Raw genomic sequence first — 26,985 nt, 5'->3', positions numbered from 1 at the left:
GCGGCAAATTTGAAAAATATAGGCGCGAAGGGATATCGTCCCATAGAAAATTTGAATTTCGCGCCTTTTTTTACTGACAAGATTTGGTTGACCAGCTATACTTACGTCACTAAAATCCTTCTAACTTTAAATATATAATGCCTCTTGAAACCGTCAACTTGAAAAGGTGTCCCTGAAATAGGTCCACAGGGCGGCACAGGCCGCTCTTGCCCGTGTTTGACGCTGTTTTTAAGCGAATGTGGAAACACGCTCCGATTTAAATCTCCCAAAAACTCAATAAATACGTAGGTATGTTTTTTTCCGTATAATATATACGACTGTTACCCATTCTCTGGTTCGGGAAAGAAGGACCCACTGCTTTTAGCTTATTTAAGTTATTTTACGTTGGTAACCCTTTTCCTAAGGCAGGTGTCCGGTAACTTTTGAAGAGAAGTGCCAATTGAAAAATCAACAGTTTAAGGAATCTTACAGAGCCACGTGTTTGTATGAGAGGTTTTTTTGGGTGAGTGGAAGAGCCGTAAATGCAGTATCTAAGAGCCGATTAAGGCTCGCGAACCGCGGTTTGCCAACCCCTTTTCTAAGGAAATGTTCGCGACGATTTTAAACTCCACATTGGGATTGATTTTTCATGGAAAATATGCAGATACCGGTGTTGCTCGATAGGTATTTTTTCGGGAAGATTTCTTTTCTCTGTAGTCCACCTGAGGTAAACTGAATTTGTCATTTTCTTTTCCTTTTACGGACTTCTGTGATCCACAATCTAAAAACAAACTTGTATTAAGCCCCGTCTCCATATCGCGCGGCAAGCTATCGAACATTGGCTCGCACGGCAGCCGCGCGCAATGGAGACGGGGCTTTAGAAACACATTGTGGCTAAAAAGAAAAATGTCGACAAAATGTGAAATATACCTTTAGCAGTCTTGTTTGCTTTGTCATCAGCCGGTCTTAAGTATTTCGGATCAAGGCCAATGTTATTTGCGTTATCTTGAGTTTTTGTTAAAGGGCTTCCTTCAAATGTAGACCTAGAATAATACACTTGCTGTAATACATTTGAGCCACTATGCTTCTCCGTTCTGCTACACTATGCAAAACATACACAAAGTTAAACAAAATCTTTTTTAATTTTCAATAAAACAACAAAATTGGTATTTGCTGCGAGTCCCCAGCAAACAAAAGAGTACACATAAAATCAGGAATAGCGAATTATACAACTTAACCCTTACAATTTTGATGTTGCATAGAAATTGATAGATTCTTCTGAAATGCCCTCTGCCATATCGGAATTCTCATTTGGTTGAATGTGCGGCGTCGAGCTATGTTTGGCGGCTCCATTGAATGATTTGTTTCTTACTGCACTGATTGGTTCGCAAGTGTCTTCCATTTTTTTATGCAGCCATTGGATCACTGTGAAAAAACCCTTAAGTTCGTAAAATAGCCCAGATATTGGTATATGTGCCTACTTACAAAAAATGTTCCTCACAAAAAGATTTATTCTTCTAATCATTTAAATATTATAAATGCGAATGTGACTCTGTCTGTTACCGATTTGGATGAAATAAGATATAGTTTTGAGTTCCAGATTTGCAATAGATTAGGTACCTATTGTATGTACAAAATAGTTTTAGGGATGTATCGAGGAGATCAGCCGTTTTTAATATTTCCTCATCTCTGACACAAGAACACATAGTTTTTTTTTAATTATAAATGGGCTTACTCATGGCCACAGACTAGCCGAGGCGATGACGTGGCCTACGATGGAGCGAGCCTGCCCAGAAGGTGCCTGTTCACCCTTGATTTGAAGGTTGCCGGGTTATATGAGCTCGGAAATATAGACGCCGGCAAGGAATTCCATTCCTTGGCAGTGCGCATAATACTCAAAGTATCAATGATAAATTACCCATATTATTATTTTTTATCATTTCTTCTTTATCCCTTAATGCCGCCTCATTTACTTCATACTTTTCTTTCAGCTTATCCAGTTCTGTTTTGAGGCCGACAATATTCTGTTTAGTAATATTTATTTCAGACTTGAGTTCCTCAATTTCTTTGTTGTTTTTCTCTATAACTCTTTCTTGTTCTAATGCTATAGCTGTTCGACATAATATCTGAAATATTTATTTAAAAACAGGTAACAACATAAATGTAAATTTGCCGTAAAAATAGAAATGGTTGACTAGTAGAGAATGCTTGAGGCATTAAGTCCGCCTTTTGTACTTTTTTTGATGTGCAATAAAGTTTAAAATAAATAAAAATTCCAGCAGTATTGAAAAAAAAACATGAATATTTATTCACCTTTTCTTTCATTTCAATGATATCATTGTTTTGTTTCGAAATTATTTGGTTGGCCTTCAGCAGTTGTTCTGAAGTTGAATTTGCAGCTTCGTTGTTTCTATTCGCTAGTGATTCACTTAGAGCTAGTCTTTCTTCTAAACTTATCTGGAAAACAACATTCAAAATTATTTTTACACTAGCGACGGTGCCCCGGCTTCGCACGGGTTAACAAATTATACATAAACCTTCCTCTTGAATCACTCTATCTATTAAAAAAAACAGCATTAAAATCCGTTGCGTAGTTTTAAAGATCTAAGCATATATACAGACAAACAGACAGCGAGAAGCGACTTTGTTTTATACTATGTAGTGATTAATTTAAGGCTTCTTCTCACAAGAAGGTTTGGTCTGTTTGGGTGAATTTAAAATCAATAGTGTAGAAAATATGGTTGACTTTTCTTTTTTCTGGATTAAAAGGAACAAAAGAAAGAAAACTCTGTTCCAACTGAAAATGATTTAAATTACATTATAGTAATTAATACTATGGGTAGGACTGTGGGCCTTATAGATATAGGTTTCCACATCTCAAACGTTCATAGGTTCTTACTTTCTTACCTTTTCTTTTTTAACTATATGTAACGAGTTTTTCAGCTCTGTGACCAGATCAGCATTCTCTTTTCCAATCTAAAACAAAGACAGCACTAATAATATATATCAAAATAGTTTGGGTCGTACATGATAATTAATTTTAAAATATTCAAAGTGTTTAAAATATATTTTAAGCTGTTTACCTTTTCTAAGTAAGTACACCTTGTGTTCAAGTTGCTAATTTGTTTTTCTTTCTCAGTAATTTCTCTATCTAAGCTTGCATTTTTGGCCTTTAATGTAGCCACTTCTATGTGCGACTTTTGAACCTCTCCCTCTAATAGCATTAACCTTTGAGCTTTTTCACTGAAATAGGACAAATCATAATACAATAATGTTATAAATAAAACTTTACAAAAATTGGACGACATTCGGAAGACTGCAAGTCACTTCTGGATGAGACGAGCTCAGGACCACAGAACATATTAAAGAGGTTAGAACGGCTATCGCGCGCAGTTAGTATTGAAACCGGTGTCGCCGCTCGTTCCTCTCCACATTTACTAACACTCGCGCAACGGTAGTAAAAACTTGTGTGCCTGGTGAATAGATACGCCTCCTTTAGACAGATTTGATGTCTGGCTTCTTAATCTGAACGTTATTGTGGCGTAAAAGGCAAGTTTACGTTTTTCGGTCAGCGCGGGCGAGTACTAGCATGCGAGCGTTTGCTCATAACCGGCGGCGACACGTACCCTGCTCGCATCGCCATTCTACTTGTTCTGTGCTCAGGACCAAATCCAGTAGCATATACTTAACACATTCAGTGCCAGCGCGAGCTACGCGCTACGAGCGTAGCCGATAACACGGGAAAACCGTATGTAGCGAAAAGCGCCTACGAACAGTGAACTCTCCTAGCGAGTCGTTGGCAGTTAATGTGTTAAAGAGAGGCCTATGCTCAACAGTGGGCGATAATAAGGCTGAATGATGATGATGATTCAAGTGACTTTCAAATACTCACCTCAATTGGTTGTCCAGGTGTCCTATTTTATCTTTTAACTGCTGGCATATTGTGTTTAACTCGTCAATTTGTCTGTTTTTCCTGTTCAACGCTTCTTCTGAACTTGCAAGCTGAGCTTTTGCAGTAATTTCTGCATTCTTCTGCCACTGTTGTCTTTCCTAGAACATGACTGGGTTTTAATAATATTAATTCAAATTGTGAACTAAGAATATCTTATTACGATGCAACACAATCTATAAAATAATTAAATATTATTTATCTTTTTTTTTAGGGTTCCGTAGCCAAATGGCAAAAAACGGAACCCTTATAGATTCGTCATGTCTGTCTGTCTGTCCGTCTGTCCGTCCGTATGTCACAGCCACTTTTCTCCGAAACTATAAGAACTATACTGTTGAAACTTGGTAAGTAGATGTATTCTGTGAACCGCATTAAGATTTTCACACAAAAATAGAAAAAAAACAATTAATTTTTGGGGTTCCCCATACTTCGAACTGAAACTCAAAAATTTTTTTTTCATCAAACCCATACGTGTGGGGTATCTATGGATAGGTCTTCAAAAATGATATTGAGGTTTCTAATATCATTTTTTTCTAAACTGAATAGTTTGCGCGAGAGACACTTCCAAAGTGGTAAAATGTGTGTCCCCCCCCCTGTAACTTCTAAAATAAGAGAATGATAAAACTAAAAAAAATATATGATGTACATTACCATGCAAACTTCCACCGAAAATTGGTTTGAACGAGATCTAGTAAGTAGTTTTTTTTTTATACGTCATAAATCGCCTAAATACGGAACCCTTCATGGGCGAGTCCGACTCGCACTTGGCCGCTTTTTTTCATTTTCAATCATGGGCAATCACAATCCATAGTAATATTATAAATGCAAATTTAAGTCTGTTACCTCTTTATACTTAAACCGCTGATCTGATTTAGATGAAATTTGGTAAGGAATAAGATAGTTTTTATCTCATAAATTATCATTCTACATAGACTAAGTCTCGGGCAGAAGTTAATAATGCACATAATTCCTATTATAATAATAATACTACCTGGGCTGTCCTTTCTCTCTCCTGTTTTAATGCTTCTTGAAACTCACTCTCACTCTTTCTCCTCTCGTCTCTCAGTTCAGCCAAGTTGTTGGTCAACTCATGAATTTTCTGCTCCATTTTGAGGCATTTCTCCTTCCACATCACTTCACTGCTGGTTGCTGAACTTTTAAAAGATGCCAGTGTATTCTGGAAAAATGTATAAAACATTTTTACAGTACATTATGGTTCTAAGTGGTTGGTCTATGGTTCTGTCGAAAGTTTAAAGTGCCATATAATAATAAAATAATAATGTGAACCTATATGCGTCCCACTGCTGGGCACAGGCCTCCTCTCATGCGCGAGAGGGCTTGGGCTATGGGCTATGCCCAAGCCCTAAGTTTAAAGTGCCATATGTACTGTAAAACGTTGTACGATACACGTGCGAATAGGTAATTCGCAACTTGCTCCCTTTAGTCGTGTTTTAATTTATCGTCACTCGTTTTGTAAATAACTATTATGTGTTTATATGAAAATGTCATGTTGGCATAAATCCTAGCTGCATTTTTAGCTGCTGCTTTGGAGGGTCTGCATTTATATGCCATTTTAGTTATTAAAGTTTTTAGTTTGGTTTTAGAAGAATTAAATTTAATTTTTGAGCAGCTGCCACAGTCCAGTCCAGTAGGCCAGTCGAGTAGGCCTATATAAGCTAGGATATAGGAAGCTTTTGAAAAAATAAACAGAGTCAACTAATACCTTTAAAGTATTGATAGTGTCAGCCATATGTTGCTTGATGTCTGCATCTGTAGCCGGCCCTGTCTTCAGTGACAAATGAACCAAACGCCTAAACTCATTGTGCTCTACAATTTCAAAATAAAATTGGACCGGATTTGTTTGTTGTACGATCAGGAACCTGCAAGGCCAAAATACAAATTAATTGCATAAATTTGAACAGAAAAAGAAATCCTAACACTTTTTAAATATTTATAATTATGCTAATTATGCTGATCATGCGCCTGCTACATTTTAGCATAGGATAGCATTTGCAACCAATGCCTTGACGTATGTAGAGATACAAAATGAAATCAAATTATAAAATAATTCAAATCTCAAAAGAAATTTGGCTTACATATTGTTGGAAGCACATTGTTGAAGGAGCCTAACGAGCTGCGAGGGGAAATTATCAAAATCTATCAGCAGGCCTTGTTGCTTCTTCAGATCTTCGTAGTCGCACCGCGAAACATTAAGAATACACAAAAAAGTAGGGTCGTCCTCGTCGGAAAGAGATATTCGCTGTAACAAAACAACAGTTATACGATCCACATTGATCAAGAATAATGTAAATTTGATGAAACAATTTACAAACCAAGCTATCACTGCCGAAAATCTTCATGATTGTAACAGTGACATCTCTCTTACTGTCTTCGAATCCTCGTTTAAAGGTAATATAGTACTTCCCTTTGTGGAATGTCTTACATTCCATTTTAAAACACCAAAAGCAAGAATGTAGTACAAAGTAATATTGAATTGAAATAAATAAAATAAACGGCCCTGTTTGAAATTACTTTTTTTTTTTTTTTTTTGTTAGAATGGCTTTTGCTGCCAGGGCACTTTGCCAATGTCAATACTTTTGTTGTCAATTCTGTTCCTGTCATTATTTTTTTTCTAGCCACAGATCTACAGATAATATATACTAGTGTTGCACGAATTCGCCAAGTAAAATGAGACAACAAAACCTCGCCAAGTTTTTACTTTATAGTGTGTCAAAGGTCTGTTTGATTTCAAACATAGACAGAGCGAATCATACTATCTTTGTCTAACACTAGTACTAGCACCCAAAAGAAAAGGATGAGTGTAGTTTTTTTTGTTCCTATTTACTGAAAAGATTTGGTTGACCCAGTATAACTAGATGTACATTTCCACCAACATTACACAAAAAAATATTAGTAGATATTTTTCTTATGGCAACTCTTTTTTGAAAAGTTTTGACATTTTATTTTTCATTCACTCATTCATTCACCATTGTACTTAACATACATACTTACTTTTACGTGTTGTTTAGCAGGCAGTTGCCGCCTACTATTACTTTACTTAGTAGGTATTTGTTATCGTTTGTAATAATGGCTAAACTACTATGTATATTACTAGCAATATGCATATCTGGTATTATTTCTAAAAAAGCCGAAGAGAAACCGGAATGGGCTAAGAAAGATATAACAGATTTTACTGAAGCGGACATGGAAAGGTACCTATCGCACTTATTTTATTTACGAATTCCAAATTCCTGACACGATCAAGACCTCATTATTGTGCTTTCCAGATTGCTAGATCAATGGGAAGAAGATGAAGAGCCCCTCCCAGAAGACGAGTTACCAGAACACCTTCGAAAACCACCGGCAATAGACATGACCAAAATGGATATGTCGAATCCAGAAGCAGTATTGGAAGCTACTAAAAAAGGGCAGACGGTAATGATGTTTGTTACGGTGGCTAATAACCCCTCAAGAGCGCGTACAGATGAATTGACCAAAATATGGCAAACAGGTCTCTGGAGTAACCACATACAGGCAGAGAGGTGAGTATATGTTTATACTACATTTGGCCAAATTAACACACCTTTTTTCCTAGTTATGGTGGGTCAACACTGCCAGCCATACCCAAACTCCATATGACTAATATAGAATTTGGGTTTGTTCACAAGTATGACTGTAAACCAAACCATAATATATTTTTCTCCTTTCAGGTACCTAATCGCTGATGACAGAGCCATTTTCATGTTCAAGGATGGCTCTCAGGCGTGGACAGCTAAGAAATATCTCTTGGAACAAGAAGAATTGAAAGATGTGCAATTGGAGAGCCAAACATATCAGGGCACCAAGGCTGATGTCAGAAATACTGCGCTGAGGGATGAATTATAAGATTTATAAGATAACCTGATAGGTTAAAATCCATTCTTCTATCATTAGCATATGTTTATACTGAATCAACCATTGGCAGACACAAAATTCAGTAGTTGATGCAGTGTAAACATGCATATACAAATATTTGGGTGCATGGGAAGTAATTTGCATTATTTTTGCTCATCATTGCGGATGCATGCCTCATTTACAGTGTAGAACAGGTTTAACAAACTTCTAAAGACTAGAAGTATTTATAGGCACCTTCAACTGTATGAAGAGATGTCTTTACTATTTACTTTATGTCTGATAAAGTCATCAATATATATAATAAAAGAAAGTGTACAATGTGCGTGCCGCTAAAACTCAGAAATGAGTCCCGATACGATCAAGGAAGCTATATGGGGTGGTAGCCCTCTATCTGCCGTCCATGAAGAAGTTTTCCGTTTTTACCTGAAAGGTGTGCGTTTGAAGATATAAGGGCTGAAAGTTTCGCCCTCTGAGACCAAGAAGCAGTTGTTTTTGTTTTTGAATTTTGAACCTTAACTTAATAAAACAAAGTTCAGAATAGATCGGGAAGTACATACCTAAAAAAATGTGTACCTGGTGAGGTGTCTCGGGTCTCGGAGGCTAGATATTTCTAGAACAGTCCAGAACATTCGAGAGTATTCGAGAGCATTCCACAGCATATCAGAACATTCTGGAATGTTGGCAAATATTCGAGAACATTCTAGATTATTGTGAATATTCCAGAACATTTTCGAATGTTGTGGAATATTCTGGAACATTCGAAGCCCCCTCGGAGGCTAGACATTTCTGGAACAGTCCAGACCACTTGAGAGTATTCGAGAGCGTTCCACAGCATTTCAGAACATTCTGAAATGTTGTCGATTATTCGATGACATTCTAGATCATCGTGGAACATTCCAGAACACTTTCGAATGTTGTGAAATATTCTGGAACATTCGAAGCCGTCTCGGGTCTCGGGGGCTAGACATTTCTAGAACAGTCCAGAGCATTTGAGAGTATTCAAGATCATTCTACAATATTTCAGAACTTTTTGGAATGTTGTCGAATGTTTGAGAACATCCCAGATCATTGTGGAATATTCCAGAATACTCTCGAATGTTGTGGAATATTCTGGAACATTGTGACCCATTCAAAGCCTTTTTTGTATGGGTGGAGCTACAGAACATTCTGGAATGTTGTCGAATATTCAAGAACATTCTAGATCATTGTGGAAGATTCTGGAACACTTTCAAATGTGGAATATTCTGGACCATTCGAAGCCTTTTTTATAGGGTTGGGGCTACCTATTGGTAGGGGTATATATAGGTAGGGTAGTAGGGGTAAGCAAGACAGTTGTGAGGTTCGAATGTTCTCGAACATTCCGGAATATTCTGGAATGTTATAAAATATTTGTAAATAGCCTAGAATCCAGGATCCCAGATCATTGTGGAGTGTTTCAGAACACATTCAAATGTTTTGGAATATTCTAGAACATTGTGGACTATTCGAAGCCTTCATAATCTCAGGAGATTTTCGACAAACACTTCCAGTTTATCCCAATTCCCTATGCTTTTCTCACGGTCAACTATATTAGGTACGGGTCGTAGGTTGTTCTCGACTTCTCGAGTTGGAAATAAAAAAAAATGTACGTAGAAGTAGGTACAGGTATTGTAGTAAAATAAAACCTAAATATATTTTAAAGTTGTTCCTTTTATTACAACCACCACACAATTCTCATGTCAGCTCCCAGCTCCCTGAGCGAAGCCGGGTACCTCAGCTAGTAACTCATAAATATCAACAAAGTGCGGCCTGCATCACCTTCGTTAACTACTATGTGGCCATTGGCTGCTAAAAGGTTGCCGACCGCTGCTTTAAAGTATGTAGATATTTGATTAAATACTGGATTTCTGTGTGTCAATCACATTTAACCTTTTGGATCGATATTTACCCACAAATTATGACTGATGAAGAGATTAAAAATTATCAATTAGCATGTGTAGTAATGTCAACCTTGTTGCATATGAATAAGGTTCAATATTATATTTATCATGTGGCATTTCAGTAACCCTTTTCCAGGTTGTACCAATCTAGAAGGGTTTTCCAACAAATCCAAATATATTCCAACTGATTCCAAATAATTACGTTTTGGCGATTCATTTGCAGATTATTATTTGTCTTCAAATGAATCCCGATACATCAATCTAATTTGAACCTTAAATTGGATTGCTAAGATTGAAATGAAATAATATTTATTGATATCAAGATCATTTACAGGTAATTGTACAAAAAAAAAACTAAATTATCTAAATGAAATTAAATAGACACAAGCGGTTGATAAATCGTACTATGCCTGGAAAAGGGTTAAACACTCACCTATAAAATAAGTCAAACTAAATGTAGAACAACTGATCTGTATATTACTGTATGAATTGAGATTGTTATTTAAGAATAAATTTTATTTTTTCAGTGTCATTTTTTACAATCCCTACTTCATTAAACACATTACCCACCCAGCCAAACAAGACATCCGCGCCAGGCCACAAAAATTTCTTCATATAAAGCTGAAGTACCATGATCCCGACTATCGGGTCATTCGGCCTGGGAAGGAAATCATAAAATACCCGATAGTCGGGTTTTCGGCATTGAATGTGTTAATTAATTTCTATCAGATGAGACAGTGTGGGTGGAGGTAAAGGAAATCAAATGTTATAACTTGTTCCTTTATTACAAAAATAACTGGCCGTTCTACAGCAGATGGGTTACAGAAAGTATATAATCATCACTCACTTAAGTAAAGTTAAAAAGCATCAGTAGCTCGGAAATGTTCTTCATCAATAGTAGAGTAGATGTGACCTTCGCCACACATCCATTCCAAAATGTTTCTGAAATAAAAATGATAAATGAAAATAATTTTCTGAAGATACATTTTTAAAGCATTCTATTGCAATCATATTTTTTTGAACGGCAATTCAAAGAATTCAAAGATGTGGGTTCGAATCCTATTGATTATTTCATTGTGATTGACATCTGTATACACAATTTATAAACCATGTGCTACAACTATAAATAAAATGGTCTTCCACTGGCAAATTTTCGGTTGGAGCTAGGGTAGGCGTATTTAATCTTACTGATCTTTTTTTACCCAAAAGGTAAAAACGGAACCCTATTACTAAGACTCCGTTGTCTGTCACTAAGCTATTGAACCATGGTAGATGGTGTATTTCTGTTACTAAGACTCCACTGTCTGTCACTAAGCTGTAACTCATAAACCGTGATAGATGATGTTTTGCCGCTATGACAACAAATACTAAAAACAAAATAAAATAAATATTTAAGTGGGGCTCCCATACACGTGATTTTTTTGCATAATGGTACGAAACCCTTAGTGCGCGAGTCCGACTCACACAAATAGAAAAGCCGGCCGGTCGGTTTTCTATTTATAAAATAATTGAGACATCTGAGCAAAAAATGGATAGTATCCAAAAACTTACTCGAATTCCACTTGTGGCATGCGTTCCTTCAGTGATGCATACATGTCCTGCTTGCTGATACCCTGTTCTTGTGTGGAGGCCCGGATGAGGTTGAACACCATCATCTGGCGCGGGTTCAGGCCGTTTACGGAGCCGCCGCTGTCCGCCATGCCGACCATGGAATTGGCTGGCAGGCCACCGTTGAATGTAGAGTTGGAGTTTGCGACAGGTTTTTCCTGAATTAAACAGCATAATTATTTTAGAGGATGCATGTTGTTGACCAGTATAACCGAGAACTTTATTTTGGTTATGATGTTTTCCCTTGGATTTGGCATATTCGCACATTTTTAAAGAAGTGTGTCAGCAACGTTTTCTTAAAATTCTACTAGTAATTTGATTGGTGCACCACTGTGTCAAGTTTAGACTGATTATCCTTGTTCTCATTACCAAGAGAAGAGTGGATAGTAGATAGTAGGTATACAAAGTCATCATCATCATATATTTAAGAGTAAGACTTGTCGGTGGAGCAAAATTTAAAAATAATAATTTATATTTACCTTCTTGGACTCTGCTTCCATTTTCACCTTATTATTAATACATTGTAAATAATGGAATGTAATTGCATTGACATCTGTAATCGGCATTATTTTGAATATCATTACTACTTTCTTGCCTTTGTTAGTTTTTACATTACCATAAATTTGGATATAATCATTGACATTGACTTTAGGTGACGATTTGTCCTGAAACAAACAAAACTTTATGTTATAAAATAAAATAAATATATAGCTAGCTTTCTGGTATTTCAAATAGAATTTACAACTGAATATCATCACGCACAATGAGTTACACCACCAAACAACTCAACTACATGTCTATAAACTCTTAAAAATATGAAAATAATAATATGAATAGGTCTATGCTATGCCTTGTGATGTAATTATGTGTGAAGCATTGGGCATACATACACCACAGAGGGCTGCACTTTCATGAGCCTTTCATAATAAAAGAAGCTAGTTTAATACCATTATGGTGTCAGATAACCTTGAGGGTGACCAGTCTGCATAATAATGTGCACAATAAAGCTCACAACCATATACAACAGACTTGACAATGGGAGCATTAATAACATTGTTTTATTTAGATATTTATGAGAGTATTCATGTGCAAGATATAATAAAGGTGACTGAACTAACTTTAAAAACTAGTCAAATTATATACTTACATCCTCATCCATAGCTTCCTGGTCCAACCAAAGTACAGCTCTCATCCTGCCCGTCATATCCTGGATTGTGTACGTAATTTTGGTGCTCTGCATCCGAATGTTCCTGACTCTCGCTACGAGAGACACTATTTGTATTTCTGTGCCCCATATCTTAACACCATCGTCACCACAGTGCAATGCCTGGCGGATTACGATGGGTGCCGTGCGCGATGCTCTTCGGCCCTGCAATGATACAGGTAGTGTTTATTACTGCCATAAGGGTGTCCCGAAAACACCATTTGTTTGGTCGCGTAAGTAGAATTGCCATGTAAAGGCAGCATGAAATAATCTTACAAAACCCTATTATTCCAAAGACAATCCAGGTCCAATGGATTTCTAAGATACGTTTACTATGGCGTACTTGTCTTAGAAAAACGAGCAGACTATACCTACAGGCTACATGTAGAAAGCTTGATTTGTTACCAAATTTTTTAAATTAAACTTTACAATTATACGAGTTGTAGCATACCGTTTTTTGAGGCTGATTTGGTGTATTTGCATTTCCAAACTGGCTAGGAGAATTAAAAAATCCACCTCCCGCCGCTGATTGGTCTGAAAAATAATTTGTTTTATTAGAATGTTATTATAACCTTAAATTGGTGTATTCATGTATTGTAAAAAAATACGTACCATTCCACATATTTACGGTTGTTTTTAACTAGATAGATTTTCTTACGTAGACAGTATTGTTATTCCAAAAAAAATTATTGAATCACAAGGGTTACGGCTAAATTTGGTGCAATCGGAGGTTTCACTTTCGGATATTCAATAAACATTCACGATCACGACGTAGGAGTTTTCTCTGGTTTCTTTTTCGCCTCAATGACCTAACAGATATTATATTATACTTAAAATAAAGGCGGAAAGACTACGGAAACACAAAATCTCGTAACTAAAGTTATTTATTAAAAATGGATTACAATGGAAGGATACGCTTTGACGTTATAATTTAACTTGACAGTACAAATAACCGCGAAACGAGTTGAGGGGCACGTTTCAAAACGTACTTTGTAGTTACCAGAAACTACAGCTTGGCAAAAAAGAGTAGAAATTAAAAAGTGACAACACTGTAGTGTCGTCCCGTTTTCTTATATATGGTTTGAAAGGGACGACACTACAATGTTGCCACTTTTTAATTTCTACTCTTTTGCCAAGCTGTACTATAAGAAGATAATTATACTTGGTCAACCAGATCTTGACAGTAGAAAAAGGCGGCAAATTTGAAAAATTTAGGCGCCAAGACTGGCGCCAAGGGATATCGTCCCATAGAAAATTTGAATTTTGCGCCTTTTTTTACTGACAAGATTTGGTTGACCAGCTATATATACGTGGTTACTGAGAATATTTCGTGCAAACTGCAAAGAGTACAGTAAATATATATATTTAATATAATTCTCGTATTATCATATTTAAAAATGAATACCCGTTAAATAAAAATTAGCCAAAAAAAATATTTTTATTCATAATTTAGTTGATGTAATATTTTGTTATTTATTCGTTGTCGAGTTAGCCTATAGAGAGACTAAAGTTCAAAATCAAATGCAAAAAGTACAGTAACTTTGATAATAATGATATTGAATTACAAATTGTCTCTCTAATTTAAAGATAAAATGAGTTAAAAAAATAATTTTTATTATATATAATATTATTATCTGAAAATAATATTTTCTCCTAGCAATTTTATAAAAATCTGACAAGTTGACAACTATTCTACTCCAACTGTCAAAGTCAAACGTGGAGTGGATTATTTTAATTAAAAATTATTCTCGTCACGAACGTTGGCGGGACGAGTTGTTGCTGACGTACATTTGAACTACTCTATAATTATGCTACGAATACTGTAACAATTAGTAGTCGTCTTAATTTCGTAAATATCTAATCATTACCGTACCTAATTCTCAGTGGTTAGTTTTATTTTAACTGAACGCAAGTCGTGAAAGTTGGTGAATGCAAGTTTTTTCAAAATTTCGGTCTGACTGTTACCTAATCGGAAAGCGGTTATCGTTATCACTGCAAGGACTTGAGTGTATGTAGTGAGCACCATGGACCAAAGTGGTATAACACCTAATACTTCTAATCAGCAGCTGGTTAATAACGGGGACAATGACTCCGCGACGGCGCTGCTGCAGGAGAAACAGGCGAGGAGGCGGGAGAACCTGAGGGACGTCAGCTTTGTCGAGTACATGACGGTCGGGATACTATGCTTCATCAACCTCATCAACTATATGGACAGATTTACCATCGCCGGTAAGTGCAATTGATGTTTTTATTAGGGACTTACTTGCCTTAGCCTTGGAAGTGATTCTAACATTAAACTTGTGTTAATAATGTTATTATTAAGCGGCAATCCCATTTTGAGTCTAATTGGGTTTATATTAGAACCTGAGTCTAGGGCAGATAGTCTTGATCAACTTAATCATATTGAGCATGGTTATAATGAAAGTACCCAAACCTGATTACTTTTAGCAAGAAATGGCAAAAAACCTCTCACAGGTTATTCAAACTGAATCCTCCATTTGCTTCGCCATAGTCGGGTAAGAAGTTTTATTATTGACTACAGTTTTAGTTCATCTCCAAATTCTACAATGTTGCATTTTAAAATCTATTTTCAATACTGCATGAACTTGTTGCAGTCAGAGTAATATAAGAATTAAGACTATCAGTTACGTCGGTTTTGCACTACGTCCGATCCGAATCTGATCCGAACCCGTGAAAATATGGTCCGTTGTAGCCGTAGAACTATTTCTATGGTAAGTTACGCACTACATCCGATATCCGTCATCCGATTTCTATCCATCATTCTAGAATCTCCATTCCGGAGAAGATTTTTGACGGACCGAAAAGCCTTAGTATTATTTGTATCAACGCTCGCGCACTGTGTCTGAATTAAAGCCGAGCTGCGTACGAGCAGAGGGGCAGCGGGGCGGGCGGGGTATGCGGATAGGACTAGTGCGTAAGCGAATATCCGAATTCGGTCCGAGTTTTCTAGACCCATATTTTCACGTGTTCGGATCGTATTCGCATCTGACGTAGTGCGAAACCGCTCTTAGGAGGAGGCGAATTTTTAACACATTTTAATCAAGGGAAAATGCCATTTAAAAAATCAGTTGGAAACTAAATTATATTTGAGAAGGCATACTGAGCAAAACCTTAAAAAGTTAAGGTTGGCTTGATTAAAAAAAAACATGAAATCATGTCTAATTTTCATTTATTTTCAATTGTATAGCGTTATCCTGCATACAATAGCAGTTTAATTTTGGCATAAAATAGCTAATGATATAGCCGAGGGATTTGACATGAAATTTGAAATTTTAAACAGAAGTATACTTTCAGAGATATTGAGGAAAAACATTAAAACCCACCTGTCACGAAATCTTCTGCCATAAGTTTCGTGTTGCATGCCTAATCATTTGTTCCTTTCTAATTTCCTGGCATTACATCCCCTTTTAAGTGTTAGCTTTATATGTATAAGGGTCAATTATTAACTTAGAAATCAATTCTTATCTTACTCAAACTATAATCAAAGCAGAAATGAATATTCGTATTTCGTCTTTATGATTTTATGGTAATTGTAAGTAAGCACACAACTACTGAGACAGTTATGTCTAAACAATTGCATGCTACATTGCAGCTGCATAAGAATTAGCCATTTCTCTGCAGGTGCTGGTTACTGACCGCACCTGTTTGAGATTTTATGACTGCTGTGAAAGACAGTTTAAGTTTTCACAAATTTTTACATTATTATTTTGTATTTTATAAAATGGAACTTAATTTTACACAATGCTACACAATTATTCATATAATATTTGTTTAAAGGTTTTTTTGTAATTCCATGTTAAAATAATAAATATAATAGTTTGTACAATTTCCACCAAAATATTATTTGTTTATATATTATTTGCTACAAAAGAAATATAGGTAACTTTCACACTTTTTGTAAGTAAATATGAGAAAAATAATAAATAGGTCCTAGATTATTTTGTTAAAACACTTTATACTATACCTCACTAATGTCATAGTTACATTTGAGTGGTTGGGTTCGTGATAAGACATTTTTTTTTATTCTACAATGTTTAACTATTTTGTTAATGTAATGTCAATGATTTTTAGATTAAGACCAATATTATTTGCATGTCTCTATGCGACGAGGTAGTTGATTCCTATGTGTAATCTTATATCAACCTGCATGTACTATCTTACGCAAATAAATAAATTATGAAATTATAAATTATTAAATTATGAAGTTTTATGACTGTTATTCTGGGCTTGCTAAGACCAATGCACCAACTTCTTGATACGAGTATATGTGTAATTGTGTAGGTACATTTTATATGTAAATACCTACTTTCGAACGCAGTATTATTAATGCCGATGTTTCTTTAACCTTTTACTATCTCGCACAATAACATTATAATGATCAAGTGGGCATTATCATGAAACCTACGTATACCTACAGTTTAACTTTTGTCCCATAATTGTCCCGTCTAATTTCATCTTCCTATTGTGTCTTATAATTGATGTGGCGTGATATTAAGTCATCTTGCGTGTTCAGCTACCTTACTAAAGTTTTTTTCTGGACCGTGAGATATTACTACACGACCAGCGAAGATCGTAACAATAAGTCCGTCACAGACAGAGCGCTGGCATTCGTTTGCGTTATCTTAGCAAGTCTAGCATATCCGATATCCAGGTGATAAAGAGGCAGATAACGAAAATTTGATTTTGCGGCACTTGCGGCAGGACAAGAGATCGCAATGCAACTAGTAATGCGAAAGGATCATGAAGCGTTGCGCACAATGCATCTAGGTGGTATTCCTGTGAGTAATCGCTGGGCTGGTATTAGTTTGCGTTATCTTATCCTAGCTTAGCATAGGTACTCATTAACGAAGATTTACGAAGCCCATGACTCAAGCATTCTAGGATGGGAATTGTAATCTAATCTCTTTCTAAATTACTTACTAAAAATAGGTAAGGCAGGCTTCTATTTTGCGTAACATGCTGATAAGGTCTTTAAAACCCGGGATGAAAAAGTTAAGCCACCTAATCTCTGTGTCATTTAAACTACTTTTTAGGCCTCATTACGTCATTTTTGGAGGTTATTTATTAGGTCACTACCCCTACATTGTTCACCGTAAACCGGAACAGATGTAACTAATAATATGTGGACTTTACAGAACCTTTTAATTTTATAATGTACATATACTAAGTAGGTAGGTACAGTACAGACGGTACAGTATAGGTATACGAGAGTGTACTAAATACTAACTAAAAGCAATTTTCCTTTGGCTTGGAGTTAGTTGACTGCCTTGTAATACCTACCTACATATATAAACAGAAAATCCACCTTTTGTATGCTGCAAATGCTGCAATAGAGTTTATGAATAGAACATTTTTATTACCTTTAACTGAAAGCTAAGTAATTGTGCATGTATGTTACGCTTAGGGTTTGCAAGATCCGTCAATTTTTCGGATCCGGATATTTCGGATATTAAAATTTGACGGATCCGGATATCCGGATAATTCGGATAATACGGATCTGTATCAAGAAAGGTGACGAAATTGACAACTTACATACAAGGAACAGCCAGTAAAATGTAAAATGTTCATGTTTTAGTTAATTACAATTATTAATAATTATTATTATTATCTCAAAACGATATAAATATGTATAATAAGATATTCAGTGTAGTCTTAATTAGGTATTCCTATTAATAATATTATGCATTTTTTTAGTAGGCCGTAGTCGATTTGTAACCGAAAACGCCAAAAATGAAGTAATTAAAGCAAATTTATTTCTATATATCTACTCAGAAGAATTAATTCTAGAGGTGCCTAAAAACACCGCTTTAACTTCGGCGTTTTTTCTTAAATTTGCCATTATAAGCTCACAAAATAGAAAATGGAGAAAAAGTTACATATATGTACTTTTATTATTTTATACCGGTGTGGTGTGATATAATTTATACTATTAAAAAACGTACTTCCTTTACCTTGGTAAAATAGCTATACCTTCAGTCGTTCGACTGAGAAAAATGGCTTAGAAAAAGTATCTAACTCATTTATTCAGTCCCCATTACAACAATCTTCCATTATAGGTACATATATATAAATCCAGTTAATTACTGCAAAATAATGTAAAATTACTACAAAAGTTTCGGGAAATTAAGAAATTTGGGGTACAGCTTCTTAATAACGAGAAAAAAATATCAATATTAGTTACTCAGCAGCACATCAAGCACATGTTATTTATGTTAACAGAAGACTGGGAACCGACACGATAACACAAAAAAGTCACTAATAACAACACGCACAAGCACTAATGATGTTCCAGGTAGACGACCCAAAGGCGACTGAGCGAAAACCTGATAACAATTACTTTAAAACATACAAATATTTACCCTTATTCCAGTCAGGAGGCATGCAGGTAGCTCGTTTTAATACTGTTACTGTTACTACTGTTTAGTTTAAGCAATATTTGTATTTATTTTATGACGTTATCGCGTACCAATAACGCGACCAATGCAATATTTAACGGATCCGTGAGATCCGAAATATCCGGATCCTATGAGACGTTGGATCCGGATCTTAGATTTGATGGATATCCGGATATTTCGGATATCCGGATATCCGGATCTCAAACCCTAGTTACGCTAGAATGAAATTAATTAAATGGTTATAGATAGGTAACTAAGTGGAAATGCGATTTTCTAGTAACTCACGAATCCAATAGTCACTACAATCGATTAAGCTGGAGCCTGGAACCTATAAATTTGTCGTCCAAGCCTCATGGACAGTTTATGTGAATTGAAGAAAAAAAAACGTTAAATTGAAGCGGTTTAAGGTTCAAAGAAATCTATCAGCAGTAAAAGCGAGAATGGTGTTTTTATTGAGTCCTCTCATTGTTAGATTCTCATAAAAGATACATATTTCCATACTTGTACACACGTTGTGTCTATAACATTGCCTAAAGGCTAAAATTTCATATCATGGTGATTTCTTAAAAAAGTATTCAGTAACGAATTTCGCGTAAAATCCTCTTAAGTAGAACAACTAGAAATGAAATCATAAAAATGACGCTTAGATTTCTGTCCCTATTCCCTGCCCTGTATAATCAATAACCATAATACCTGTACGAGAAGTTGCATAGACGTAGGTTTTAAATGCACCTCCCACGATATACCTAATAGTCTGAGGAGTGCCATTACAAACCGTTTCATGTAATCGAACGAATTTGTTACTTGACTTTCAATTACCGTGGAGTCGTAAAAAGCATTTTTGAGAACCATTCATTCCTGAACGAGTGGTTTTGTAAGGACAGCTATTACGATGGCAATTAAGGGCTTTAGTGTGAGAGGCGAGGAGAGGTCGACGTCACGTAATCAGGGCCCTAATCTCCATGGTGCGCTCACGTGCGTGGGTTCTCATAGCTCGGTGAATGAAAGGCATCATAAATAGTACCTACGTAGTTTAAGTTTTATTCAAAAATTTAGTCGGTTGCCAATAAGGCCATAGTAATAGAGGACGTATAAAATTTATCTGAAAATATCACAAACATGTACAAAAGTTGAAAAAGTCGTGACAAATCAAAATTGGCTCAGCGTCACGCTAGATCAAACGAGATAAAACATTATACCATTAATTATGAAGACTGCTAAAATCATAACATTCATAAGTTCATAACACTTCTAGTTAAAGTTTACGCCTGTTGAAAAATTTGGAAGATTTCCAGAAGTTACTTAAAATAACAGTTCTAAAGTAATAAAAAATAACGAAGAGGATAAATAATCTATGAATACCAGTACACAAACAAAAACCACATCATATGGCGTGATGTTTTTCCCATACGCTACACAAATAAATAAATAGGTAAGGAAATTGCTAACGAAGTCTGCAACCACAGGAAATCAGAAAGAAAAGAAGAATGGTTATTTCAATTATTTTTTGTTTTAGTCTGTATATATTGTCCATAAAATTGGCAATACAAAGCCTTTCAAATTAGGTTAAAGTCTTTGTACTTTGGCAAAAACCCTGAGACCCTTATCTTTACGCAGTCAATCGGTAGGTAGTTCACACTATTTGAGGAGCACTAATTACATGCGGGATGTTCCTGGGATAAAGTGGTTGATTCCCCAAGGGGCGCTCAACAAGTGTTGCCACCCTCGAGACCCTTATCTTGATTAAAATCTTAAAGCAATCAAAAGCTCGATTTGCCGAACGCAGCTGTGTGAAGATAACACAATGTAAACACTGGAGATATGACTAATGATACTAGGGCAGGTGGTCTGACAATGAAGAACGCTAGAGACGGTGAAGATAAGGTTCTTGAGGAAGTTTTTTGAAATTGTTTTACGCTGATATGAAATGAAATGTGAAATATATGTCGCATATTGTTCAATTAGGTATGCGTATATTTCTGTTAAGTAACGTGAGAGGGTGTCAGATATTTTATACACATTCTCCTGTCAAAAATTGTAGCTGACTGTACAATAAACTTGCATTATATATAAGGATGAAATATAAGATCTTTCTTACCTACGCAGATACTTGAAACCGTCATAGGTGACTGCGTTTAACCTTGACCATTTATCTTCCTTTGTATGAGAGTTAACATTAACACCGAGTCTATTAAATACTATAGAACAAAAAACTAAACTAGTCAATAGACATTTTAATATCCTATTCCTTGTTGCCTTAACTGACGTTTTAAATGGTCGTGACTAATCGTCTTCTTACAAGGGGAGTAGTTTAAAGTTTATTCGAGCAACTAACCTAAATGTGTTAAGCTTCTTCAAAGAAAGTGGTTTAAGCAGCGTCTTCCGCTCATTGTCCCAGTATTTGCTTTTCTAGTTAAATACTTGTATTTAACTCTTTCCATGTCCCCCATACACATCATAAAGGAAAGATCTAATTCTTTACGTCGATCCTCGTCTCAGACAAAATACGAAATATTTACTTAACTCAAGTTTGCTTAATTTTGTATGCAATAAGGCGAATCTCTGGGCGTTCAATCGAATCCGGAGGTCTAAGTGCAATAACCTTGGTTACATGTTAGACTCTTCTGCATCGATACCCTCTTTCAAGAGTGTATACCATTAGATGCACTCTAAAGACCTTCGTCTAACCAGAGGAGAACTAACTACGAGCAACAGGGAACGTGTTATGTACCAATATGAATACTATCTATATCTACGCAATCTAGTTATCGTACTATGTCACGCTCGGCGAGTGGTGAGTCACATTTGTGACGTCACGTTTTATGATATCCAGTTACATTGGTGCATTTGGCGCGCCAGTCCGTCTGGCCAAGTCCAGTCGCCCTTCAACTGACTAGCCATTTATTTGTCTGTGACGTCACCAATGACGCCGTTGCTTTCCTTTTTGTGCTATTTCCCGGCAACTGATCATGTTCATCGTGAGATTCAGGAGTTGTGTTATTTTGTCGGTTCAGAGAAAGTACAGTCAGTATCAATCCGATATCGTAGGTAACGTAGGTAACACACCTTTGTTACTGTTTGTTACCAAACAAATAAGGATCCTCTACGATAGGTATGTTTGGCCACTTAAGCCGCAACTACTAGGTCCGATATATTATGACCTAATTGCAATTTAGGATTTAAATTCAACATTAAGATAATAGTACATATTTATCACTACTAGAATCTTAACACTTAACTTAACAACATTGTTTTCTGCCGTAACAAAATAACATATGTAGTTATATATTTACCTACTTATTTCTTAGACTTCTATTTGAACAGGCATGCGCCCTAAACAACAATGTAATTTTGATACTTGTGATTCAAACGATTTGGGCCTTATTGTGATGCACTTCACAAAACGCTTAGTCACTTTACGTGACGTGACAAAACGAATCATTGGGCCATGTGATGGAGGTCTGATCTCCATATGAAGGGAACACAGACATATTTTAATAGTACGTTATTATAAAATTAAATAAACAGTATCATCTTTAACTTTCGTCAGAGAAATAATCCACCTCAGTATTCGAAAATAAACGTGCATTTACATAAATATGTCACTTGGTCATATGAAAACGAAGCATGCTAATTTAGAAGTCAAGTCAACTACATATTTGAGGTATTTTACTGAAGGCCAGACATCGACGAGATACGAAGTTTACGTTAGGAAATTTAGGAATAGGCGCAAATGAGTGTTTTACTTAGCTAAATGTCTGTGGAAGATACTGTTGCTATGAATATCTATTTAAGAATGGAATGTCGGGCAACAAAAAACCTATTCCTTGCTTGTTAAACATTAACTTAAATATTAATGTATGATAATGAGCGACTTAGGTCAGGTTTGGTCAGGTATAGGCGTAGGTTCAAGATTCACAATTGCATTCAATTGTTTCTAATCAGTTCAAAAGCAATACGTGTTGGGTAATTAGTTGCAGTATTGTGTAATTGTTCATGTTACCTGTCGTGATTGTTTCACCGGATGGTCTCATCGGAAGATCAGCGCTGGAAGTCGCCAGCAACATGCTGAGATGAGACCATTTCGTGGCACTTTATCCTTTTATTCTCTGTTATATCTCTTGTCATCTCTTGTTATATCTCTGTTATATCTGTTACATCTGTTTCTATTTTGTGTTTGTGCTCACGAATAAAATTATTTCTATTCTATTCTATTCTAATTCGTCTGGTGACAGTTTGCGATATTTTCACCCAAAAGATATTATGTTGTTGGCATTGGTCGTTAAGGACGATTTAATCACAGTTCTATGTCATTTGCATCTTATTATGTTATCATTATCAACCAAAATATGTGAGAATTTTAGGACTCTGGACTCTTATAATAATTTACTAATTTGATTTTTATAACAAAGAAAATGTAGTCCATTTTACAAACATACCTCAGACACAGCATATTATACTTAATTTGCTGTTTCTGAGGTATGTTTGTGAAATTGCCTACATTTTATTTGTTACAAAAATCAACCATGTTTCGTAATTTCTAATATATGCAACGTCCTTAGTGTTAGTGACCAGCCCATTTGTTCTATTCTAATTACTTAGCCAGCCTTGAAGTATTTTTATTCATGCATAAAAATATAACTTCTAGGAATAAAATTAAAAGTTAATACCTACTTTGCCTGTGACGGTCATAATCATAACTAGATACTTTAAAATTTAAACATTTAAAGTAGAAAGAGACATTTCAAAAATGATTCACCTTTAACATTATTCGTTCAATTTCTGTAGAAATATTATGAATATGATTGTATGCTGTTCATTGTTTTTTTTTCTTTGTACCATTTAATTTAGTCTTACTTTTTCAAATTAATTTTATCTAAAAATTCAACTACAATAAGCTTCAAAAATGTCATGTTTTCTAAATGGCTATTGATGCAACTTACACCGTGTGTAATAAAAAGGGTTGTCCCCATTTGTTCAGTAAGTTACTGCGGGGCCCGGGCCCGGGTGTCCGTTTAATGAATAAAATATGGGAGAGCTTATGCTAGCTTTGCCCAGTGAGGGGTACTGCGTTGAAGCTTGGGGTGTCGGTTATGAAGCTTTTTATCGCCTGAATACGTGGGGTTGTTCTACATTATTTTTGACAGTTAGTGACCTCGCCTCGCCTTTTTGTTTGTTTTATTCATATTGTTAAAATAAAAATAAAACTCACTATCCAGCCACTATATAATAGGCGAAGTAGTGCAAATGACAAGATACTTTTAGAAATTACTTGTACGCACTTACAATCATAATTGGATAACTACCTCTCGTATGTTACACGTGATTTACTTACTACTTAAACTTTTCTTAGTGCTTTTCGGATAGGGTGTGCTTCCGGTACCTACTGGTTTTGCATACAAAAACAAGCTGCGAATTCCCGGTTCTCGCCATACGGTACAAAACCAGTACCTGGACCATTCCCTAGTTTCTGATGACAAAATTAGTTTCCGGTGACATTGCTACTTGACAAAGTTTAATTGTTTATTGTTTATTTATTTATTGACTAACTTACATTTACAGTTAAACCAGACATGTAAGTTATTAAACATAACAAATTATTTAATTACTTAGTACTATACTATAATATACATGACTAATAAATTTAATACAAAATTATGAGGGTATAGTCGTGGGTGTGGAGATTGACTCCAAATACCGAGTTGCTTATGTGTAAAGTGTGCTTATGTGTCGTCATGTCATGAGGTATCATAAAAAATATCAAATATGGCCCTTGAAGTTGTTTTGTCGTAAACTTCTTTGCTTATTTATGTTGTATAATCGAATAACATAAAATGTTGTCCTTTCTATGCTTTTACGACTCCCAGTAAATGTTGCATAAGTAATAATGTAAAGGGTTAAAAAGCATGACAAGCGACTAAAAAATATAAATAAAACACAGACTTCTTAAATGCGATTGTTTTTTGTGCCTTGAACGCAATAAATAACGTAAAAGAATGTTTGGTTTGTTTGTTTTTAAGCCGATTAAAAACGGTTTATAAATCTATAAGATTAATAATTAGCGTCGAACATTAATATTCATATTCATTCACCTCACAGTTTGGATCCCAATGTGCGTGCAGTGTTATTTTATTTCAATCGCTAATCGACCAGTCGCCTTTAGTACTTGGACCTCTAGATCCCTAAGAAATATACGTAATTGAAGACCACAATTATATTGGTTTTACTAAAAATAAAAGCCCGGGCTTTAATATTAATCGGGACGCTCACATGCATCATATGAAGGGATCAAATAGGATCAGATCAAATTTATGGGCTTACGTTGCGCCCGTTCCAAGGATTTATTTTATGTGTTCACTGTTCTCGGCGTATTAATATTGCTTACCGAGGCAAGTCCAACGCTCAGGCGATCCAATGTAAATCTTACCTCGAGCTCTTAACAAGTGTACGTAATGGGAGAGCTCAAGTATTCTGGTTGGTTCGTCTAAGATAACATTAATAACTTGCGTTTAGTAAGTGATCGGAATCACTCCCCAGCATTACACTGCCACATAGAATCCTTTGAATCCCTTCATATCAGGTGTCCCCATAGACCCGATACAATGGAGTTCTCGAGCGGTTTCCCAAGTCACTTCAATTAAATGTTATCTTAAAAATAAACATCGACTTGAGCATTTGACTGGACGTTGGTGGTCTGCGCTTTTAAAAACATGCGCCCACTTACGGCATGGACTAGACATGTCATGTGATAAAGGCGTTCGTAATGATACTAAGATTAAGATATGGTTTAATGACACAAATGCAACCTAAAATTGGTCAGCTTAACTACAAATAAAAGGTACCGTAGATTAGCTTACATTTTACAAAATTTCACATAATGTCTTATACATGATTAAATACTTCTAAAATCTTTTAAGTTTGTAGTTACAGGTTCTTAGTTTTCTAACTTGGAATCCTGAGCGTAGCAAGATATTTAAGCTATGTCCCCCGAAGCGTAAATAATTAATTGTAATATCAGTTTTAAATACAGTCCACTTTAGATCTACTAGACATGTCATGTGATAAAGACACCGTTAACGATACTTAGAAATGATTTAATGACGGTCAGTGCATCATTGTAATTGATAATTAGTCAATCACTAATACATTAGATAATAGCACCTTACGCTGCCTAATGAAGTAGAAAAAACAGGTGTGCAAAATGTGCATGAGAAACTGATAAATAGTTCGCGATCCGTGATATATCTAAAGAGAACGCGTGTGAAATGCTAGATATCGTGTAAGATCAGACTGATATACCTACTTAATATAGATAATTAGCAGCTTGCCATAGAGTTCTTAATAAAACTTTCGTAGTACCGTAAACATGGTCAACGTTGCCTAGAAAGTAGTGATGTACCGACTATTGATTTGGCCGACTAGCCGACTAATTGGCGCTCGGATGGCCGATTAGTCGGCCGACTAGTCGGCTAGTCACCTAGTCGGCCAGATCATTAGTTTGGTCTAAGTTAGGTTCAAATGCACTAAAAAACAATCGTTTTACCCTTTCGTCGCGCTATTTATCATATAGTAACGCTAAAAAATTAAATAACGTATTGGTAACGTATTTCATACGGCGACCGTACAATCGGACATAAAAAAGCGACCACACGGTCAATAATTTCGAACAAAAGTTTTAGAACCCTAGATAAAAATTCTGGTCAAATAGGTAAAAAGCTTATGAAAATATGTGCTATTTATTTTTTTGCCCTGTTTTTCTGTCACTTAAAGTTCCGACTAATCGGCCATTTTTGCCGACTAGTCGCCGACTAATCCCCGACTACAAATGAGGCCGAATAGTCGGCTTTCCCGACTAGTCGGTACATCTAGAAAGCTTAACAAAAAAAATTGTTACATAATTCAGTGAGTCTATTAGACCAGAGTGACTACCGCCAACATCGAATATCGAAATTTCGTTAAACGCCTCTCTATAGGTATAATATCTGGGAGACCGAGCTTTGCTCGGAAAACATATAA

General features: G+C 35.7%; 4 protein-coding genes across 5 annotated transcripts in view; 2 read left to right on the top strand and 2 right to left on the bottom strand.

The window, feature by feature from the left end:
* Positions 1 to 559: 559 nt before the first annotated feature.
* LOC134652925 (spindle assembly abnormal protein 6 homolog) lies at positions 560 to 6,458 on the bottom strand. Its single transcript, XM_063508161.1, has 12 exons — positions 6,262 to 6,458; positions 6,025 to 6,188; positions 5,652 to 5,808; positions 4,920 to 5,105; positions 3,872 to 4,029; positions 3,063 to 3,222; positions 2,887 to 2,955; positions 2,293 to 2,436; positions 1,898 to 2,105; positions 1,224 to 1,404; positions 910 to 1,022; positions 560 to 760 (listed from the first exon to the last, which is right to left on the bottom strand). Exons 1-12 carry the CDS (start codon positions 6,376 to 6,378, stop codon positions 627 to 629), a joined length of 1,791 nt encoding a protein of 596 aa, XP_063364231.1. The 5' UTR covers positions 6,379 to 6,458; the 3' UTR covers positions 560 to 626.
* A 506-nt stretch (positions 6,459 to 6,964) lies between these two features.
* LOC134652596 (LDLR chaperone boca) lies at positions 6,965 to 7,821 on the top strand. The gene is made up of 3 exons (XM_063507758.1): positions 6,965 to 7,140; positions 7,216 to 7,470; positions 7,639 to 7,821. Exons 1-3 carry the CDS (start codon positions 7,016 to 7,018, stop codon positions 7,811 to 7,813), a joined length of 555 nt encoding a protein of 184 aa, XP_063363828.1. The 5' UTR covers positions 6,965 to 7,015; the 3' UTR covers positions 7,814 to 7,821.
* Positions 7,822 to 10,507: 2,686 nt separating this feature from the next.
* On the bottom strand, positions 10,508 to 13,311 carry LOC134652924 (replication protein A 32 kDa subunit). Its single transcript, XM_063508160.1, has 6 exons — positions 13,166 to 13,311; positions 13,005 to 13,087; positions 12,497 to 12,718; positions 11,829 to 12,014; positions 11,293 to 11,507; positions 10,508 to 10,683 (listed from the first exon to the last, which is right to left on the bottom strand). Exons 1-6 carry the CDS (start codon positions 13,173 to 13,175, stop codon positions 10,599 to 10,601), a joined length of 801 nt encoding a protein of 266 aa, XP_063364230.1. The 5' UTR covers positions 13,176 to 13,311; the 3' UTR covers positions 10,508 to 10,598.
* A 979-nt stretch (positions 13,312 to 14,290) lies between these two features.
* The window catches only part of LOC134652972 (protein spinster), a 43,133-nt gene continuing 30,438 nt past the window's right edge, over positions 14,291 to 26,985 (top strand). Inside the window, exon 1 of one of the 2 annotated variants that reach the window (XM_063508231.1) lies at positions 14,291 to 14,782. In XM_063508231.1, the coding sequence (XP_063364301.1) occupies positions 14,578 to 14,782 (205 nt within the window). In that variant the 5' untranslated portion in view covers positions 14,291 to 14,577. The remainder of the gene's footprint in view (positions 14,783 to 26,985) is intronic. The other variant, XM_063508230.1, reaches the window with a different exon arrangement.

The sequence above is a fragment of the Cydia amplana genome, chromosome 12, assembly GCF_948474715.1.
Source record: "Cydia amplana chromosome 12, ilCydAmpl1.1, whole genome shotgun sequence".
Classification (NCBI taxonomy): Eukaryota; Metazoa; Arthropoda; class Insecta; order Lepidoptera; family Tortricidae; genus Cydia; species Cydia amplana.
This window is presented reverse-complemented; position numbering and strand designations above follow the sequence as displayed.